The sequence below is a fragment of the Palaemon carinicauda genome, chromosome 12, assembly GCF_036898095.1.
Source record: "Palaemon carinicauda isolate YSFRI2023 chromosome 12, ASM3689809v2, whole genome shotgun sequence".
Classification (NCBI taxonomy): domain Eukaryota; kingdom Metazoa; phylum Arthropoda; class Malacostraca; order Decapoda; family Palaemonidae; genus Palaemon; species Palaemon carinicauda.
In genome coordinates this window covers 153119321-153141456 of record NC_090736.1, presented here as the reverse complement: position 1 = coordinate 153141456, position 22136 = coordinate 153119321, and the positions used below count along the sequence as shown (strand labels likewise).

The 22136-nt window shown below is 41.9% G+C and overlaps 1 protein-coding gene across 1 annotated transcript in view; it reads left to right on the top strand.

Annotated features, from left to right (window-relative positions):
• The window catches only part of LOC137651336 (argininosuccinate lyase-like), a 113189-nt gene extending 92590 nt beyond the window's left edge, over nt 1-20599 (top strand). The window contains exons 9-11 of the mRNA XM_068384626.1: nt 13815-13895; nt 18513-18619; nt 18801-20599. Coding sequence (XP_068240727.1) covers nt 13815-13895; nt 18513-18619; nt 18801-18948 — 336 coding nt within the window. The 3' untranslated portion in view covers nt 18949-20599. The remainder of the gene's footprint in view (nt 1-13814; nt 13896-18512; nt 18620-18800) is intronic.
• The last annotated feature ends 1537 nt before the right edge of the window (nt 20600-22136 follow it).

Below are 22136 nucleotides of genomic sequence, written 5' to 3'. Positions count from 1 at the left end.
GATAGATTTAATTATGGTGACAAAGAGAGTATGGACTCTCTTTCACTTTTAAATGGCCGACCCTTCCCTTAGACGGAAGTGTGTTTAGGTTTTTAGTAATTTTGCTTAACACGTTATAGATCTATATATTTTATATCTCTCCGCCTTTATTAGGCCTCTTCGATTAACTTTCCATTTATTATAAACATATAAAAATAAATTTTTATGTTTTGTTTATATGCGACCTTTCCTGATAGTAGGCGGTCCTAACTTGGAACCGAAGTTAATCAACGTTGAGCCCGTTATATCGTATTTAGCCTTTAAAGAATTTAAAACTTTTTAAATTTAATGTTTTATGAAAGAATTTCTTTGATAGTCTTCGTACTGTTTTCAAAGATGAACTAACGTTTAGTTTTTTAGACTTCGCAGTTGTTGACGTTCAGGACGTTCAACATGCGCTCTATCGTTACGATAGAGAGAGAGTGTATCACGGTTTCACTTTGCAGTAAGAGTAAATCGATTCTGACGTTTCGTTCATTCTTTCTTAGCTTAAATGGTTTAAATTCTAAATTAAAGGAACTTTTTATTTGGAAAACCTTTCAGTTTTTTCCTTTAGCCAAATAAAGGGATTTTGACGTAGGAAAAATCTATTTCTGGGCGAAGGACCTGTGCCGCCCAGTGAATAAGCTCCATTTAAGCACTTATTCTTAGGTAATTTACTGCTAAATATACCAGAGAAAAAATGTAAAGGAGTGCTAGGTTAACTAGCTCGCTCACCTATTGGTGTCGGTATAAAATTGGGCGTATATTCCAGAGGTCCCGCACTATTTAGATTAATCCACGACAGAGAACCCCAATAGAGGAGAGCCGTTCAACCTCACTCGGTACTACTACAATGCATCCGCTCAGAACCCAACTCCTTAGCACCCAAAGTTTGGGGACTCCAAGGGAGAGGAGCTGGGAGGGTTCACTGGGCGGCACAGGTCCTTCGCCCAGAAATAGATTTTTCCTACGTCAAAATCCCTTTTCTGGGCTCGAACCTGTGCCGCCCAGTGAATCTATACAAGAGAAAAATGTCACCAAACTTGCAAAATAAAGGAAAAAACATAAGCGTAAGAGAAATACAGGATGCTTTAATCAGAGATGAGTACCAAAAAACAATTATAAGGGTATCTTAAATATGAACATAAATCCAATAAGGTAGGTATAATAATGCCGTGAGTGATAATATATACAGATACTCAGGAGCATAAAATTTACAAATATAATAACAGTATTCAGGTGCGAGACCAACGAATACAATAGGGTATAAATGAGGCAGGTAAGAGGGAGAGATAAAGAGTCAAGGCATTAACCTGTGAGTTACTCGGGAGTAACTACGCTCCCTGCGGCTACTGTAGAAAATTTTAGGGCTTCCAAATGTTTAAGGTAGTGTTTCTTGAACACTGACGGTGATTTCCACCCTGTATACCTGGAAAGGTCTGTAAAATTCATGTGGTGAAAGAAGTTCACCGAGGTGGCAACCACCCTGATATCATGTGCAAGAGGAAAAGAGTCAGGGTTAGCTTGTTTAATAAAATACAAAATTTGTTGCCTGATCCCTTTAATAGTAATGGTACCGCCTTGTTCTCTAACGAATAGAGGCCCCGAGGAGTTAGAGGAGGTCCGGGATAGATAAGACCTAAGAGTAGTGACAGGGCACAGCGACGGATCTTGCGTGAGGGGAACAATTTTCCAGGAGGTCCATCTGTTTTGAGGGTCTTCATTCTTAGCCAAAAAGAATTTGTTAGGAGAAAGAAGGACCTCTCCTGAAGGCAGAAAGTCAATATGACCCGGGTCTCTCGACAAGGCTGCCAATTCAGAAATTCTTGCCCCGGAAGCCAAGCTCACTAGGAAAAGTGTTTTCCTGAGAAGGGGCATGTAATCACAAGAACTGTTAATGGTATCAGAAGCCAATTTGAGTACGTCATTAAGGAACCAGGTCACCGGGGTAGGACGAGTAACCGGTTTCAGTCTGGCACAAGCTTTCGGAATTGAAGCTAACAAAGAGTCGGTTAAGTCTATGTTAAAACCCACTAGGAAGATCTTTTTCAGAGCCGATTTAATAGTGGTGATAGTATTGGCTGCCAGACCTGATTCTAATAAAGATCTAAAGAAAGTGACTGTAAGGTTCAAGTTCATACAGTTCACGTCTGAGTCTATTAAAAATTTTGCCAACTTTTTAACTGCAGAGTCATACTGACGGATGGTGGAATCCCGTTTATCTGATTCTAGGAACAAGGTGTTTTGAGGATCAATATTGGCACCATGCATAGCCGCAAACTTCATAAAGTCCATAAAGTTAGGGCGCTCTGAATGTTTGAGAAAGCGTACACAACGCGTGTTTGTACTATCTGAGACAGAACCGGATTGGGTATCGGGTGAGGGTATAGTCTCAACTCCCGCAGGAGAGGATACCAGTTGCTCTTGGGCCAGTTGGGTGCGACCAAGGCTACTTGTCCCTTGAAGGATCTCAGTTTGTCTAGAACTTTCAGCAAAAGATTCACCGGGGGAAAGAGATAAATCTTTTCCCAGTTGTCCCAATTCTGTGACATGGCGTCTGTGGCGTAAGCCTGAGGGTCTAGATTGGGAGCCACATATACTCTCAATTTGTGGTTGGATTCCGTGGCGAAGAGGTCCACTTGGAGACCGGGAACCTGAGAGAGAATCCACCGAAATGACTTTAGATCGAGTGACCATTCCGATTCTAGAGGGGAGGTCCGGGACAGGGCGTCTGCCACTACATTCCGGACTCCCGCCAGGTGGACAGCTGAAAGATGCCAACGGTTCGAGGCTGCTAGGGAGAATATGGCTACTAGAACATGGTTCAGAGGCCCTGACTTTGACCCGCCTCTGTTGAGGCAGCGGACCACCACTTCGCTGTCGAGGACCAGACGAAGGTGTTGTTTCTTGGGAAGAGCGAGACGTTTCAGGGTTAGAAGAACTGCCATGGCCTCTAGCACATTGATGTGAAAATGGCGGAACAAGGGAGTCCAAAGACCTTGAACTTTCTTGAGCTGAGAATAGCCGCCCCAACCTGATAGGGATGCGTCTGTGTGAATGATTAATTCCGGGGGCGGAAATCGAAGGGGAACTGACTTTGACAGACTGTTTGCTCTTGTCCAAGGAAGAAGTCTTTCCCGTAGAATGGGAGGAAGGCGGACTTTCCTGTCCCGGAGCTTCCGGTTCGCCCTCGAACGCCAGACACGATTGATATCTTTCAATTTTGCCTTCAGAAGAAGATCCGTCACTGAGGCAAACTGAAGGGAACCCAGAATCTTCTCTTGAAGCCGTCTGGAACTTACTTTGTCTTTGAGAAAGCGTTTGGTGTTCCTTGCAATCTCTAACCTCTTGGGTCTGGGAAGACACAGAGTATGAGATATAAGATCCCATTGCAGGCCGAGCCATTGGAACTTCGATTTTGGAAGAAGACGGGACTTCTTGAAGTTGATCTGGAAGCCTAGAGATTGAAGATAATGGATGACTTTGTGAGTGGCTTTTAGGCAATTTTGGGGGGTGTCTGACCAAATGAGCCAGTCGTCCAGATAGGCTACTACTTGAATCCCTTGATTCCTGAGTTCCTGAACAGCGACTTCTGCTAGCTTTGTGAAGATCCTTGGGGCAATGTTGAGCCCAAGGAGTAACTTTTGTCCCCTAAGCGAAAGCCTAGGTACGGACGGAAGTGTCTCGCTATCGGGACGTGATAGTAGGCGTCTGTAAGATCGATAGAGGTGGTGACGGCCCCACGGGGAAGTAAGGTCCGCACCTGCGAGACGGTAAGCATTCGAAACTTGTCGCATTGAATGGACAAGTTGAGAAGGGATAGATCTAGAATCACTCTTCTCTTGTCTGAATCCTTCTTCGGGACACTGAACAGCCGACCTTGAAACTTCAGATGTTTCGTTTCTTGTATGGCATTCTTTTGTAAAAGATCCTGGACAAATTCGACCAGGTCCGGAGTGGAATGTTGACGAAATTTGTTCGGAGGAGGAGGTCCTTGAATCCAACTCCACCCTAGTCCCTTGGAGATGATACTGAACGCCCAGGGACTGAACCTCCATTTGTTGCGGAAGGCATAGAGCCTCCCCCCTACCTGCTGCACCTCAGTATTGGTTTGAGGAGTTGCCTCCACGTCCGCCTCGGAAGTTCTTTCCTCTGCGAAAGGCTCTTCCCCTGCCTTTGTTCTGGTTAGAGCCACGGTGGTAGCCTCTACCTCTACCATAACTCTGGGAAGAGCTATGAGCCTCGTAGGACTGGTTAAAGGCAGGGGAAGTGGCGGAGGCACCAGAAAGCTGGCTCTTAGGTAGCAGAACGGTGACATAGTCATCCGAAGGAGCCCGAGAGGTGGAAGGCTGTGCAGGGGCAACAGAAGATGGAGGAAGAGGCAGCCGGAAGTTGGATGAAGCACTCTGTTGTTGCCTGAACTGGGTGGAGGTATATGGTCTAAGCTTCTTCCTACCCCGGGCTTGATAATTTGCGGGGTCATACTTGCGTTTAGGGGTCAAACCCCAACGGGCTTTAAGGCTCTGATTAACCCTAGTGGCCTCCGCCAAGACTTCCTCTACGAGATCCTCGGGGAAGAGATTCGAACCCCAACAGGAGGACCGGATGAGTTTATTAGGTTCATGTCTAATCGTCGCCTCAGCTAGAACATGCTTGCGACATCTGCGTTTAGCAGTAGCAAAGTCATATAAGTCATAATATAACGACTGTAACGTAGCCTTGTTGAGAGACTTAAAAATACTCTCCGTATCGTAAGTCAAGGCTATCGACTCCGTGGATGTGGCCAGGTTTAGAGTACGGCCCACACGTAGGCGGGAATCATATTCCTGTTTAATGAGAGATTCCGGGAGACGGGGAAGCTTCTCACTAAACAAGACTGAGGCACAGTCTGCTGCAAGCTTGCCGGAGGTAAAGGTGGTATGGACGTTGTCCCAACACTCAATACCTGAGGGAAGAAGGAGGGAGATTGGATCCACCTCTCGGATGGGAGGCAAGGGCTTCTCCTCCAGAGCATATTGAAAGGCAAGCTCTGCCACCTTATTGACGCATGGAGTCAAGGTGGTCTTGTCCATTAAGAACATCGTAAAGGAGCTTTTATGAGGCGTCAGCATGGTGTTAGTGCAGCCGATGTCATTCAAAAATCTGGCCCAAACAGATTGGGCTTGCTCCTTCGGGAAGATGACCGTCTCTTTGGGGACCTTGTCTAATCGGACTAAAGCTTCCTCGGTAAGTCTGGCATAACCATGAAATGGAAATGCCAGACCCGGAGGAAAGAATTCAAAGTCCTCTAGAGGACGAGTGCCAAGGCCCTCCAGAGTCAACATTCCGTCTGAGAACGGGGAATGAAGAGCCATCCGCCAGGGGTTGTTCTTGGCAAACGGCGGGAGCTTAGAGGCATCCGGTATGAGAGAGCTTTGGACTCTCTCCGGAGCTCCTTGCTCTAAAGCCCCAATTCTCTGACCGAAGTTAGAGAACATCGTGTCCATCCTCGACTGCATCTCCGAAACCAACTTTTCCTGCATCTCCGACACGATGCGAAGCATAGCTGATTCGGAAAGGCCCGGGCTAGCAGCAGGAGGGGCGGAAGGAACTCCCGGGTCGTGAGACTTAGAGGAGGAACCAGAGGTCTTTGAAGACGGGTTCGTACCATGTTTAGAGCCATGAGAAGTCTTGTGAGGCTTGCGAGCTTTGGGTAAGGTCCTTGAAGTAGACTTATCCTTAGGGGGAACCGGGTATGAACGTTGAGACGAATCACGGTCCCCAGAAAATCCAAGAAAGGAAGAGCGATCAGAAGAAGAAGAAAGAGCGGGGCTGAGGATAGGAATCTCAGCGCCGGACACACCTGCCTCACTTACCACCCTACCTGTATCCGGCTCGTCTAGCAACATTGGTTCGACGTCCAGGTTCATGGAGGCAACATTGTCCTCCAGACCTCCGGGGGCGTCCGATGGATCTTGCTCTGGGTCGATGAGATCCGTTATAGTGGCATCAATGTGGGCAATGATGGGAGCTGCCACATGCCTAGCCACAGCAGCTGAAGACTTGGCGTTGGGGTAAACCATGGTGCAGTAGTCCTCAGATAGGACGTACGGCCGCTTAGACTTTACATTCCGGGCAAACCCACCAATCCACACCTTCAGTGTGGCCCGAGCCGCAGACTTTTGCTCCGGGGATGCATGAAATAATAGGGGGAATTATAAAAGGGAGACTCCCAATGGTCCTTCAAGACCATAGATATCTTACTAATAGTAAATAAAATAAGAAGGCAATATAGCCAACGGGACTCACCGAGTCAGATCCAAGGGTAGTGATGAGGTCGAAGCAAATCACACAGTTATCCGGGTGCCATACCACAACGTCTTCCAGTTGAACCCCACAAGGGGCGTGAGATCGGCAGACGGAGTGGCCACAAGGCTGGTGCAGAACAGCTGCACAGGCCGGCGTCAGACAATGCACCATCTGTAAAAAGAATAGTATATGAGAAACTGTAATTCTCTTAATTAGGGGCGGGTCTGGAGGACCCGGGCCTAACATAGGTCTAACACAAGATTAGAGCTTAACTGTACTATTCTTTAAGTGGCCTAACATAGGTCTAACACAAGAATAGAACTTAACTGCACTATTCTTTTAAGTAGGGGCGGGTCCGGAGGACCCGGGCCTAACATAGGTCTAACACAAGATTAGACTGTAAAAAATAAAATAAAGTTTTTTTTTTTTTTTTTTTTTTTTTTTTTTTTTTTTTTTTTTTTTTTTTTTTTTTAATAGGGGCGGGTCCGGAGGACCCGGGCCTAACATAGGTCTAACGCAAGGTTAGAGCTTAACTGTAATATTCTTACATAGGGGCGGGACCGGGGGTCCCGGGCCTAAACATAAGTCTAACTTGAAACTAAAGTATAGCCATCCATTCCGGTCAAGCCGGGAGCATAAAAAAGGATGCAATAACAAGGAATTAAGACACATAGTGTCTGATTTCCCGGGGTGGGGTAGACCCCGGGCCGGGAAATAAAGGTATATTCAATACCAATTCCTTTAGAGACTCCGGGGTAGTGATCTGTCATATATAATCATCATAGGAAATGTTATAAAATAATAGGGGGGCGGAACTGTAACTAAGAACTGCCAATTGAACCCGGAGGGTTTCGTATAACATAAGCCAGAATGAAAAGTGAATATAAAATAGGGTGCACCGGGATCCAACTCTGTTGACCGGTGGCCAACCAGACTAGACAGAGACTAAACCGCCGGGCCACCCGGAGGACAAAGTCCATAAACACTTAACTACCCCCTCTAAAAGGAGGGAAGGCAACGGTCCCTTAGTGGAGGGGGGAGAAGCCTAGCCTCCCACCTAGCTAGAGGGGGAGCGTGGGGGAGGATCACGTGATACGAGGCAGCAGGGCTACCAACTGACGATCCCCAACCAGACAGATCAAACGGAGTAATGGCACAAATATTCATTATAAAAATAATAATAGCGTTAAATATATGAATAAACACATAGAAAATTTTTGGGCAAGGCATGCAACATAAATAATTAAATCACAAAAGACACACCTGATGGCTAAAATAACATTGCCGCCTTAGCACGATCGGCAGCCATAGCGATACGTAAATGATATCGGCCCAAAAATTGAACCACGAGGATTCTAAACGCTAAATAATGAATATTCACAATAACAAATAATATTTGATAATAAAAATAATACACATAGTAACACCGCAAGTGAAAATTAAAAGCTCTCAAAAACAGGAGTACCAACTGTAGTGAAATCAAGCAAGATCGGTATGAACGAAGAGAATAAACTCCTATAATATAAATATTAAACGATCTAGGTTGCTCAAAATACAGTAAAACCCAGCTTGATACTTAACTTAGACGGTGTCTCCTGGGAAACCGACGAAGAAGCCATAATTCACTAGAAAATATCCAAAATTCGAGAGCACTAGAAAAATGCGGGTTACTGCACAAGTCGTGCTAAACGGAGTTGAGTTCTGAGCGGATGCATTGTAGTAGTACCGAGTGAGGTTGAACGGCTCTCCTCTATTGGGGTTCTCTGTCGTGGATTAATCTAAATAGTGCGGGACCTCTGGAATATACGCCCAATTTTATACCGACACCAATAGGTGAGCGAGCTAGTTAACCTAGCACTCCTTTACATTTTTTCTCTGGTATATTTAGCAGTAAATTACCTAAGAATAAGTGCTTAAATGGAGCTTATTCACTGGGCGGCACAGGTTCGAGCCCAGAAACATGTTTTTTTTGACGATATATAATTGGGCTCTTCTCTCAGGTGCGAAATCAAGAGAGAAAGAGAGAGAAAGATAGAGACGGAGGGAGAGAGAGGAGAAAAAACGTTCCGTTCAAGCGGGTAACGTGTTCTCGTGTTTCTCTCCTCCCTAGTCGCTGTACGGGGAAGAAGGTAAAACGTTTCTAGGGTTTTATTCTTGTCCCCAGGCTATGTGCGGTGAGAGATTGTAAACGTAGTTTATTTGAACTAGTGTTTAGTCTCTTTCCCAGCCACTGAATTCTTTATCTTTATATATGTTTTCTGTTTTTGCTAGTATTAATGAGCTGCATTATACGACTGTTTTCGCAATTACAGTACTACCTTTTAATGAAGGGTAGAATTGCGTGTTTCAGGTAGAAATCAGTAAAAGTTTCGATTTCAGTGAAATAAGTGCAAAACAGAAAATCGAAGTGATAAAGTGATATGCGCAAAGTGTTACAGTGTTGCGTCCAAGGGTTCGTCTGTTCGTGCCTGTCGTTCACCTAGTCCAGGACCTCTTGCAAGCTCCCAAGCCCAGGGGAGAAGTAATGTCGAACGACTTATGGGTTCGTCAGGCCTTGATCAACGAACAGACGTTTCCCTCCGTGGTTTCGGGCGTATCTACCCAAGATCGCCCCACCCACACAAAGACGAGAGAGCCCATTTACTTCTCGTCTGCGGAAGAGGTTTCTCGTAAGAAACCATGGACCAAGGTCTCGCAGCTTATTAAGCGCAAGTCGGTCCCTTCCGCGCAAGTCCAACGGCCCAGTTGTAGCCACTGGGTCAGTTCGGACTCGCTGCAGTCTTCCGACGACTGCTCACCTCCTAAGAGAGGCAAAGCGGTACCGCAACAGGCAGTAACACCGTCTGTTGCCGCACCTGCTACTGTAGACCCTAAGTGGTCTTTGCTGCAGACCATGCAGACACAGTTAACATCTTTAATGCAGGACTTTCGTGCGGAGAAGGTTGACGCTGCACCCGTTAGCCTACAACCAACCACGGTTGTGCGTTCAGTTGACGCTGAGGCTACCTTCTCCCGCACTCCAGCTGTGAGAGTCCCGCCACCCATGCGCAGTGTACCCTGCCAGCCGCATGTTGACGTTCAGCGACGCACGGAACCCTCCGTTGACGTTCGCGAGTTACAACAACAACCTAAGTTGTTTTGTTTTGACGCGGTGCGTCAGCCTCCGCATTCTAGAGTTGTTTTGACTGCTCAGTATAGACAGTCAAAGCAGTCTCGAGTGAACACTGTATGTCCTCACGCACCTGTTGTGGTTGACAGTTCAGTTGTTGACAGTTCACAGACTGTCAAGCAGTTACATGACGTTGCCTCCTGGTCTGCTACTAATGCACCAGTGCTGTATGTCCTCACGCACCTGTTGTGGTTGACAGTTCACAGACTGTCAAGCAGTTACATGACGTTGCCTTCTGGTCTGCTACTAATGCACCAGTGAGAGACTCACTGAGATAACCTAGCTTTTATCGGACAAGGTTCCTGTAGATGAGAAAGTGCTGTTCTCCCTCCTACTGATATTCCTTTGAGGACTCTGTCATTTGGAGAGGAGCCTTAAGCTGCTTAGCCTCCTATGGACTTTAATTAAATCATGATGATTTTTTAAGGATCTTCGTCCGGATCTTGTAACTGCTGCTCCTCGTTCGCCTAAACGTCAGAACTTACACTAGGCCTAGCTACTTCGAAGCCGTTGTTGTTAAGCTAGTGCTCTCTCGCTCTCCTAGAGAGCGTTACGTTGGCTAGGCGACTGGTTTTTGCACCAGGAGGAGTTTTAGGGATACAGCCTTTGATTTCCCTTCTTTTAAACTGGCTTATAGAGCGAGAGTCTGATAGGACACGAGAGAAGTTCTCGGCTTGGGAGTTCATGCCTCTGCCCAGATAGACTTCTCAATTCTGGTAGACTCGCCCTGGCGCCTAGCCAGGAGACGCTCCAAGTTGTTTACAGGTCAACATCTCAACTTTTGTCGAGCCTTTGAAGTTTTGCTGTACTATTATGTCACACATAACAAGGCTTCCAGGGATGGTAAATGGTTCCGCCTCAGTCGCTAACCCCGTCTGTTGCCACACCTGCTCCCGTAGACCCTAAATGGGCTTTGCTGCAAGACATGCAGTCCAAGCTTGTGTCCTTGATAGAGGACTTAAATGCGGAGAAGAACCTTCTGGCCAACAACCTTCCAACCGGTTGGTTTTGCGCCCTGTTGACGCTGAGGTATCCTACTCGCGTCTGCCAGTTGAGGTGGTTCCTCCACCGATGCGACCCAGTGTGGGTTGCCAGTCGCACGTTGACGTTAAGCGACGCTCGGAGGTGGTTGTTGACGTTCAGTGTGTCACTAGGAAGACGTTCAACAACCAGCAGAGGTGACTTGTTGTGACGCAGTGCGTCAACCTCAGCAACCCGGTAGGGTGTTGACTGCACAGCCCAGACAGTCTAGACAGTTTCGGGTTGACGCTGTACTTCCTCGCGCACCCATGGTTGTTGACAGTTCACAGACTGTGCAGCAGTGCCATGATATTGCGTCCGGCTCCGTCACGCATCCACCAGTGCGACCGGATGCAGCGAGTCAGACGTTGCCCACTCCGTTGCCGTTTCCTCATCAGTTTCGGATGAGGAACCCTCTGATGAGGACGTTGCTGAACAAGACGATCAACCCCCAGCCCTGCTATCCATCCAGAAGATGCTGAAGAAGGAACGCTGCCCAGTCAGGCTGTGGATGAGTCTGGTAGGGACTCTGTCATCCGTGGATCAATTTGTGTCACTAGGAAGACTACACCTCCGTCCTCTTCTATACCATCTAGCTTTTCACTGGAAAAAGGACAAGACGCTAGAAGCGGTCTCGATCCCGGTTTCCGGAAAGATAAAGTCTTGTCTGACTTGGTGAAAGGACTATATCAACCTTAGAGAGGGTCTTCCCCTGACTGTTCAGACTCCCAACCACGTTCTCTTCTCGGACGCATCGGACGTAGGCTGGGGTGCGACATTAGACGGTAGGGAATGCTCGGGATTATGGAACTCGAGTCAAAGGACAATGCATTTCAAGTGCAAGGAGCTACTGGCAGTACGTCTGACCTGGAAAGCTTCAGGTCTCTCCTTCAAGGCAAAGTGGTGGAGGTGAACTCGGACAACACCACGGGTTTGGCGTACATCTCCAAGCAAGGAGGGACCTACTCTCTGACATTGTACGAGATCGCAAGGGACCTCCTCACCTGGTCAAAAGGTCTAGACATTTCACTAGTAACGAGGTTCATCCAAGGCAACTTGAATGTCATGGCAGATTGTCTCAGTCGGAAGGGACAAATAATTCCAACAGAATGGACCCTCCACAAGGATGTATGCAAGAGACTTTGGGCCACCTGGGGCCAGCCAACCATAGATCTCTTCGCAACCTCGATGACCAAGAGGCTCCCAATATTTTGCTCACCAATCCCGGACCCAGCAGCAGTTCATATAGATGCCTTTCTACTAGATTGGTCACATCTAGATCTATATGCATTCCCTCCGTTCAAGATTGTCAACAAGGTACTGCAGAAGTTCGCCTCTCACGAAGGGACAAGGTTGACGCTAGTTGCTTCCCTCTGGCCCGCGAGAGAATGGCTCACCGAGGTACTTCGATGGCTAGTAGACGTTCCCAGAACACTTCCCCTAAGGGTGGACCTTCTACGTCAGCAACGCGTAAAGAAGGTACACCAAGGCCTCCACGCTCTTCGTCTGACTGCCTTCAGACTATCGAAAGACTCTCGAGAGCTAGAGGCTTTTCGAAGGAGGCAGCCAGAGCGATTGCTAGAGCAAGGAGAACATCCACCCTTAGAGTCTACCAATCGAAGTGGGAAATCTTCCGAAACTGGTGCAAGTCAGTATCCGTATCCTCGACCAGTACCTCTGTAACTCAAATAGCTGACTTTCTCTTATATCTGAGGAAAGAACGATCTCTTTCAGCTCCCACTATCAAGGGTTACAGAAGCATGTTGGCATCAGTCTTCCGTCACAGAGGCTTAGATCTTTCCAACAATAAAGATCTACAGGACCTCCTTAAGTCTTTTGAGACCACGAAGGAGCGTCGTTTGGTTACACCTGGTTGGAATTTAGACGTGGTACTAAGATTCCTTATGTCAGACAGGTTCGAACCGCTACAATCAGCCTCCCTGAAAGATCTCACCTTTAAGACTCTTTTCCTGATATGCTTAGCCACAGCTAAAAGAGTCAGTGAGATTCATGCCTTCAGCAAGAACATCGGATTCTCATCCGAAACGGCTACATGTTCTACAACTTGGTTTTCTAGCCAAACACGAGCTGCCTTCTCGGCCTTGACCAATATCGTTCGATATTCCAAACTTATCGTATGGTTGGAAATGAACTAGAAAGAGTCTTATGTCCTGTAAGAACTCTTAAGTTCTATTTAAAAACCTTTACGAGGCCCGTCTGAAGCTTTATGGTGTTCAGTTAAGAATCCATCTTTGCATATGTCAAAGAATGCTTTATCCTATTTTATCAGACTGTTAATACGAGAAGCTCATTTCCATCTGAATGAGGAAGACCAAGCTTTGCTGAAGGTAAGGACACACGAAGTTAGAGCTGTCGCAACTTCCGTGGCCTTTAAACAAAATAGATCTCTGCAAAGTATAATCGACGCAACCTATTGGAAAAGCAAATCAGTGTTCGCGTCTTTTTATCTTAAGAATGTCCAGTCTCTTTACGAGAACTGCTACACTCTGGGACCATTCGTAGCAACGAGTGCAGTAGTGGGTGAGGGCTCAACCACTACAATTCCCTAATTCCATAACTTTTTTAATCTTTCTCTTGAAATGTTTTATTATTGTTTTTGGGTTGTCCGGAAGGCTAAGAAGCCTTTCGCATCCTACTTGATTTGGCGGGTGGTCAAAGTCATTTCTTGAGAAGCGCCTAGATTAGAGGTTTTGATGAGGTCCTGTTGTATGGGTTGCAACCCTTGATACTTCAGATCCTAGGGGTCGCTCAGCATCCTAAGAGGATCGCGAGGCTCCGTAAGGAAGACGTACTTAAAAAGGCAGAGTAATTGTTCAAGTCGACTTCCTTACCAGGTACTTATTTATTTTATGTTTGTTATTTTGAATAACTGCTAAAATGAAATACAAAATACTTAGCTCATAATAATGTAAACATGTAATGCTGGTCTCTACCCACCCCCCTGGGTGTGAATCAGTTATATGATCACCGGCTAAGTTTAATATTGAAAAATGTTATTTTTATTAATAAAATAAATTTTTTAATATACTTACCCGGTGATCATATACTAAAGGACCCTCCCTTCCTCCCCAATAGAGACCCAGTGGACCGAGGAGAAAATTGGTTCTTTGTTTACTTGGAGTACTAAGTACCTGCTCGACAGATGGCGCTGTTGATGTACACCCCCACCTGCATAGCGATCGCTGGCGTATTTTGACCGTAGGTTTTTCTGTCGAGCAACAGAGTTGCAGCTATATGATCACCGGGTAAGTATATTCAAAAATTTATTTTATTAATAAAAATAACATTTTTACAGGTGGATGCAAGTGCTTGTCGCAGAGCCTTATCTGAAGAGATGCTCTCAACCGATGTTGCCTACTACCTTGTGAAGAAAGGGGTAAGGGAAACTCAATTTTATTATACCTTAAACCTTTTGGGGTACCCCTATGAGAGTTAATGTTAGTAGTGGTAGTTTTAAACCATTTATCAGTAATAATCTTAATAGGGTTATTTCAAGGTACATATTTGTGTTACGGTGAAAAGCAATAGGGGACATTTGTTTACCTTTTCATTTTTTAAATCATTTAGGGTAAGCAGGTCATTAAAGTCTATGCCATACCTGCTATGAGGATTGTAGACAAGCTTATTTGGAGAAACGGGAGGCTTATCATCATAGGAATAGTAATGGATCAGTTTTGAATTGGAATAACTACTGTATACTCGACAAAGAGCTGTTGGTCAGAGAGTTTATGCTTCAACTGAAAAGGAATACAACTTGACCATAAAAGAAACCTTTTCTGGTACAATGCAGGAACATAAATGGGGGGGCTACCGTCAAATCTACATTCTCTGGTGTAGACTTCTCAGTTTCTCCTTTGCTTAAACCAGATGACTGTCCCTCGTTGTCCAAAGAAAAGTTAACCATTTTGGCAGATGTGTTTGACCGTAAGCAGAGTAATGTTTTCACGTTTTCTTGAAGGTTAACTAACTAGCTTAGCCTTTCGGTCCCATTAAATTAAAACACGCTTGGGTTTTGAAAATACTTTGGAGCATATGAAGCAATTTTCCAATAATGTACAGAAATCCATTGATTGTTGTCGGGAAGTTTGTACGATGGGCCTTGATATTGTTGCGGCCTTTAACGCTTTAATCAGGAGGCTCTTGTTTTGAAAATTAACAGATTGAAGTAGTCAGGTCTTTTCTTAGTATTATTATTGTATTTTTAGATGGTAGAATGCAAAGAGTAGTAGTTGATGGGCACCATAGTAACAGTAGTAATGTAATGTCTGGTGTTCGTCAGGGTAGTGTTCTTGACCCATTGCTTTTCATACTATAAATGTATGATCGGGGATTTTGGCCTAGAAAACAAGTTCTTTGCAAATGCAGATGATGCTACTCTCTTTGCATCAACTCCATCTCCTGAATGTAGACCTATGGTGTCTGAATCCCTTAATAGAGATTCTGTTAGGATTCAAACTTTATGCCCCATGCACTAATTCTAATTAGTGCATGGGGCATAAAGTTTGAATCCTAACAGAACTCAAAATATTATTGTAAGTAGGTCAAGGACATTGGCTTCTCAACATCCAGATCTTTGCATTGACAATGTCTCTAACTATATACAAATTTAAAATTCTTGGTTTAATTCTTGATTGCAAATTTACATTTGGAAACAAATTGAGATATTAAGAAACTTCTAAGATTTTTGGTGATCAGTCTATCTTGAGGAAATGTATTAATTCTTTCATTCTACATTGTTTTGTGTATTGTTCTCCTGTCTGGTCATCAGCCGTAACTCTCATCTTAATATGTCGGTCAAAAACTTTTAGTCTTAAATTCCTTATTACTGATCTGGATATTAATCTCTAGTACGGTCGTTCAGTTACTTCTGTATGCATGCTGCATTAGATTTTTTATAAGTCTGACCATCGTTTGCAATCAGATCTTCCCAAACTGTACCACCCTGTATTTAGTACTAGATATGCTGTTAATTCTAATATTCATGCTTTCTCTGTCATAAGGCTCAGTACTACACAGTATTCTAGAGGTTTTATTTCAGCTGTGACTAGATTGCGGAATGATCTTCCTAATCAGGCCGATATGAATCGATGGAACTCCAGAAATTCAACATATTGCAAGTTCTTGTCTGTTGAAATTGTAGACATTTCTTTCTTCATATTTTACATACACCAGATCTATTTTAAAGTTATAACTGATTTTGAAATACTTTTCATTAATTACTTTTCATATATAGTTTATTTGTTATTTCCTTTCCTCATTGGTCTGCTTTCTCTGATGGAGCCCATAGGCATGTAGCATTCTGCTTTTCTAACTAGGAGTGTAGTTTGGGTAGTAATAATAATAGCAAACTTCTTAGTTTGCCATTTTATGTGGTGAGGTTGAAATGAATTAAGTGTCCTATGCATTTCCTATCAAACAGTACTCTACTTTTGTAAACATTTCCAAAACCTTTTCTGACCAGGAGACCATTCTGACTGTCATATACTGTATGACATCAGATGAAATGGGTGGTTTTATTCGTGCAAATGAAACCTAGAAGTATCTTGAAGACATAGGGTGACTTTATTCTCTTTCATCACCCGATCCTAGACCAAAGGTTATCAGGTGAAGGAAGGACAGAAAGAGGCAATTTTTTTTTCCAATTTCATTACCTCCTCCCAACATACTTTCTTGACTGCTTCTTGGGCCCATGCATATAGGAGCAGGAGGTATGGTATCCGAACAAGCTGTGAATATGAACATGGCTAACTATACTAAATATCAACTATACCTTTCACAGAAAGGCCTCCGGCATGTCATTAAAAGAAAGCTCATATCAATTCTACTCCTAAATTAAGAAAACTAGGTAATTCTTGCACAAAGAGGAAAAGCTAGTACTCACTTTATTTTCTTACTAACTACTGAGAAATAATTGGTCATATCGGCAAAACTGCTTTCACCTACGCACACAAAAAAATGCAAAATGGAGGATAATAAAAAGTGGTGGTGGGTGATAAAAAGTGAGCAGCCGAATAGTCCTTGGCAAATTTCCTGTGAATTGTGAGTAATGAAGGGGGATGATGAATTGACTAATAGAATTTGTGTTATGAAAGGTTAACCTGGCACTGGAAATGGTTTAGTTAAATTAGTTATCCAGTTCATAAGTAATGACGTAATTCACATTTGAGAATTTAAGAATCTATCCACAGTTATGCATCCACTATTTTTCTAAAGTTTTTCTTTGTCTAGGAATGTTTCAGGTCAAGAAATGGGTACATGTTTTTGGTTTGTACTTAAAAAATTTTGTATTGATGACAGTTTTATGTTAGAGTAAATTTTTAACTAGTACCCCTTAGAGGATAAAGATGAAAAGTGTGAAAAGCCTTCTAAAGCTTTACTCTCCAGGGTTGTAGTGCTATCGGCGCACTATATTTTTTGATAGGGTATTTGGTTATCTCTTCAGTCCAACGGCTGCACCTATTGTTTTTTCTTCTCCTTTACCTCCTTTTCCTTGCTGTCCAACCTCATAGAATTTACTATATGAATGTCTTCTCCTTTACCTCCTTTCCTTTGGCGTCCAATCTTGTAGCGTTTACTTCATGATTCTCTTCTCCTTTACCTCCTTTCCCTTGGTGTCCAACCATATAGCTTTTATTTCATGATTTTCTCCTTTCCCTCTTTTCTCTTCATGTCTAGCCTTGTAGCTTTTTTTTTTATTGCATGATTGTCTTCTTTACCTCCTATATCTTTGTGTCAAACCTTGTAGCTTTTACGTCATAATTGTTTTCTCCTCTACCTCCTTTTTCTTGGTGTCCAACTGTATCGCTTTATTTCATGATTGTCTTCTCCTTTACCTCCTTTCCCTTGGTGTCCATCCTTGTAGCTTGTACTTCATGATCGTCTTCTCCTTTACTGCCTTTCCCTTGGTGTTCAACCTTGTAGCTTTAATTTCATGATTGTCTTCCCTTTACCTCCTTTCCTTTGGTGTCCAACCTCATAGCTTTTACATCATGATTGTCTTCTCCTTTACCTTCTTTTCCTTGGTGTCCAACCTCTTAGCATTTACTTCATGATTGTCTTCTCCTTTACTTCCTAACTCTTGGTGTTCAAGCATGTAGCTTTTATTTCAGGATTGTCTTCTCTTTTACCTCCTTTCCTGAGGTGTCCAACCTTGTAGCTTTTACATCATGATTGTCTTCTCCTTTACCTCCTTTCCTTTGGTGTCCAACCTCATAGCTTTTACATCATGATTGTCCTCTCCTTTACCTCCTTTCCTTTGGTGTCCAACCTCTTAGCATTTACTTCATGATTGTCTTCTCCTTTACTTCCTAACTCTTGGTGTTCAAGCATGTAGCTTTTATTTCAGGATTGTCTTCTCTTTTACCTCCTTTCCTGAGGTGTCCAACCTTGTAGCTTTTACATCATGATTGTCTTCTCCTTTACCTCCTTTCCTTTGGTGTCCAACCTCATAGCTTTTACATCATGATTGTCTTCTCCTTTACCTCCTTTCCTTTGGTGTCCAACCTCTTAGCATTTACTTCATGATTGTCTTCTCCTTTACTTCCTAACTCTTGGTGTTCAAGCATGTAGCTTTTATTTCAGGATTGTCTTCTCTTTTACCTCCTTTCCTGAGGTGTCCAACCTTGTAGCTTTTACTTCATGATCATCTTTTCCTTTACCTCCTTTCCCTTGGTGTCCAACCTTGTAGTTTTTATTTCATAAATATCTTCTCCCTTATCTCCTTTCCCTTGGTGTCCTTGGTGTCCTACCTCGTATCTTTTACTTCACCACTGTCTTTTCCTTTACTTCCTTACCCTTCGTGTCCAATCTTAGCTTTTACTTTGTGATGCAACACCATGTTGCCGAATTGCCTCCTAGCCTGAACCTCAAGGTCATAAGGTCCTGATTCATAAATAATTTTGTTCATAAGTTTTTTTTTTTTTATTTCCTTCATTGGCTTACTTTGGCATAAATGTTATTTTGAAGATTAAGTAATTTGAGATAATTTCTTCAGATGCCTTTTCGGTCAGCCCATGAGAAAGCTGGAGAAGTAGTTAAACTTTCTGAAGATCTCCACTGTTCGTTCTCTTCTCTCCCTCTCAGTGAACTTGTAAAGATAAGGTAAATATGCTTTTCTTTTATTTTTAAATCTATTGGATGGGAGATATAACAATTAGTTTGATATATTTTTAGATTCACAGCTTGAAAACCTTAATCTTGTACTATTTGACATGGATTAGAATGAGCTGCTTATGAATTGCATACGGGATTTGATTTCATTTTTAAGTCTCTGTCTTTACAGCCCCCTCTTCACGGAAGATATATCGTCTGTCTGGAACTTTGAACACAGTGTTGAGCAATATCAAGCAGATGGTGGGACAGCACTGAAGAGTGTGAACAACCAAATAAGCAGAGCTCATAAGTTCATTGCTAACTTTTCGTTATCTTAGTACTAACACATATCAATAGATATGGCACATGTCAATAGATATAGTTTTGAAGAACAGTAGAACCTCGCATTAATGGACTCCATAACAGATTTCGGATATAACGTACCAAATCCAGATAACTAGAGTCATGTCCGGGTAGCATGGTAAATTGCGCCGAAATCAGTACATCCTGTAGTTCCGACATACTTATATTTATTTATAAAAGAGTATTAAAACCAATTTGACCTTATTTATTATTTGCATATCATCATGATAAATAACACATTATAAGAATAGTTATGTACAGTATCTGTGAAACCAACTTTTTTTTTCTATGCAAGCACATCTAAGAAAGTGTAAGCAATTGTCAGCTCCTTTTGTCATCATGTGATCTCAAGCTACCACTATCGAGGATATGTACTAAGCACATAAATAACTCATAGTATTTTTAATATATGAAGAGATGCTTATTACAGATGTTTTACTCATTGTAGCTTTAGAATTAAAAATAAACAAAGTAAAGCTTATTCTACTGTGTATCAAGTTTTTCATAATTACAATGCCTTAAAGAGAAACTATTTTTTTGTTTACATTTCATTGCCAATCAAAACGAACAGATGGACAAATATGCTTTTTCAGTAATATTTGTTATAGAATACCAAAGTTTACTAAAAGATATTAGTATCATTAATTATCAAATGGATATGTAAATGAATTTGTTCACTCACTGTGATTGGTGATGAAACAAACAAAACAATGGTTTCCCTTTTGATGTAGTATGTAGGAAAAACATGATATAGAAGACTTCATTTCATTTATTTTGAATTTCTAAGGATACATTAAGTAAAACATTTGCAATATCATCCTCTTTACATGAACAAAACCTAGCTTATATATAAGATGGTTTGGTAATTTAGCAGTCATCTTATACTACAGATGAGATTAACATATTAAAATTTGCCATAAATTTTGACCTTGTCCTATCTAAAGGTCGTATTATATATGGAAATTATGGTACAGTATTTACATATTCATTTACAAATTAGTAGTCTCGTTTATGATTTTTTAAAAATTTTGTTTGATTTAAAATGTAGGGAAAATACAGTAGCAGCAGTGGTTCTCGAATTGCCTGGTAGTGTTTTCTGGAGTTTCATTTACTGAAATTTATACAGTATTCCTTAATTATGTTATACAAAGGAATAAAACAAATGCGTGGTAATCTCAGCTACTTGTTTTGATATCATCCCAGGTGCTGGGCATATATAGTACTCCTATATACAATTTGGCATTATTTTGTTTGATTTAATGCAGTTGGCAATATCGGATAGCCCTTCCCCTTATTAGTCCATAATTGCAAGGCTCTACTGTGCATTAGAAGCAATACTATAAGGGTCAAGTAATGTTGGGGTTTCACCATTTTAGGGTACAGTATAATGCAAAATCTTCAGAGAATTTTGCTTAGTGATGAGTAATTTGAATTTTTTTAAGCTCCTTACTAGACTTTGACATAGAAATCTAACTTGAACTAAATTGCTGTATACAGTACTATAACCTCATATTTTATACTAATTTTAGTGTACTGCACATGTATATGTAAAATTATATAGAATACTATGTATCAAGTCAACTATGTTTAACCCCATTGATGGAAAATACAACTCAAAAAAGTTAATGATGGCTGTGTATTACGTAAGACGAGGACCAGAGAAATAAATATCCACAAAATACTATCTGGGCCGGTTCCCAGAATAAATATAAAAATTATTTAAACTCTTTCAGAAAGTTCTTCAGTCATCATTATTCAATATTGGAAAAATAACTGGAAATAATTAGATGAAGGTTACACTCCATTTTTTCAACCGATGAATTACATTTGAGGTATACTGTAGTACAGTATATGTCTAAAAGTCAAAAATAATATTTTCAATCAGTCATTTTGTATCAAACGTCACTCATTGTATACCTCAACATCACTGCTTCTCACCAATGAACAACAACACTGAAAGATGTGCAATTTTATAATTGATCACTTGTTGATAAGAATCTTAAGTGTTGAGGTGCAATGTAAAGTGAATGATTCTTTAACTGCTTTGGAGAAAAATTTAATTAGAACAAAACTTACATTTTGATTTATTTTTACTGTAAATTTTCTTATTGCAAACAAGAAAATCCGAAATCTACCTTGTAATTTCAGACATAAATTGTTCGTATATCTGATTACGACTATTTAATAGTAGCCGACACCTCACCCAGCCTCATTTCTGGGAGTTTAATCTTTTGGATATTACTTCTGTTTTTTCCAGCATGTATATTTTACCTGCTTTTCCAGCAGCTCAGTCAGCTCCTCATTAGTATCAGTTTACCTTTATAACACCTCCATTTCATAGCAGTATACCCTGATTACTAGCATTGCCTTTGCCTCTTAAAATAGGTGGTGCTTTAAAGAATGCAGTACACTTCTGAAAAGAAACTCATTTCATCAATCCTTTTTTTTTTTTGTCTAAAGATTTTTAGTAATTATTCTACCTAGTGTTTCTTCAAGAGTTCTGGCTGCTCCCTGCTAAACTTTATCCTATATAAATGATAAGGTTTCGAGGCTATGGCAACGCGGGATTTGTAAGTCTTTGTATATTTAAACGTATTAAAAAGACTACTTTTCCTATATTTATCCAGAAATTTAAGTGACATCTGCACATATCAGGCCCAGCTCATTCTTGGGTGTAGACTATTTCAATACATCAGTGATTTGCTTCATATTCTGTAAGATTGTTGAGATCATCAAATACTAGAGTGCATACAAGATATTACTGATTTGCCGCTTGCAAGTTCTTGAGCCATGTTTCCAGTGTAATTTTTTCTTTTAAACAGAAGTAGGTGAGTCACATGGTTTAGTAGATATGATCAAATGTGAATGTACTGTACCAACTAACAGTATTTCTGTATTTCAGCATTTGTGTGTTTACGCTATTTTGTTTAATTATTAAGATTGAAAGGTTGGTAGGGTTGTTGCTGTGAGTTGCTGCCATTACCAAGAATTAGTTAAATATAACGTCAATAATTGCAAATTATGGGACAAATTGAAATTTCATATCAAGTGAGTATCACCATTATACCATCATAAGTGAAAAAAAAAATTATAGGCAGAGGACCTTTAGTATACTGTACACAGGAAAATAATATTCAAACTGCATGCAAATAATTTATTAATT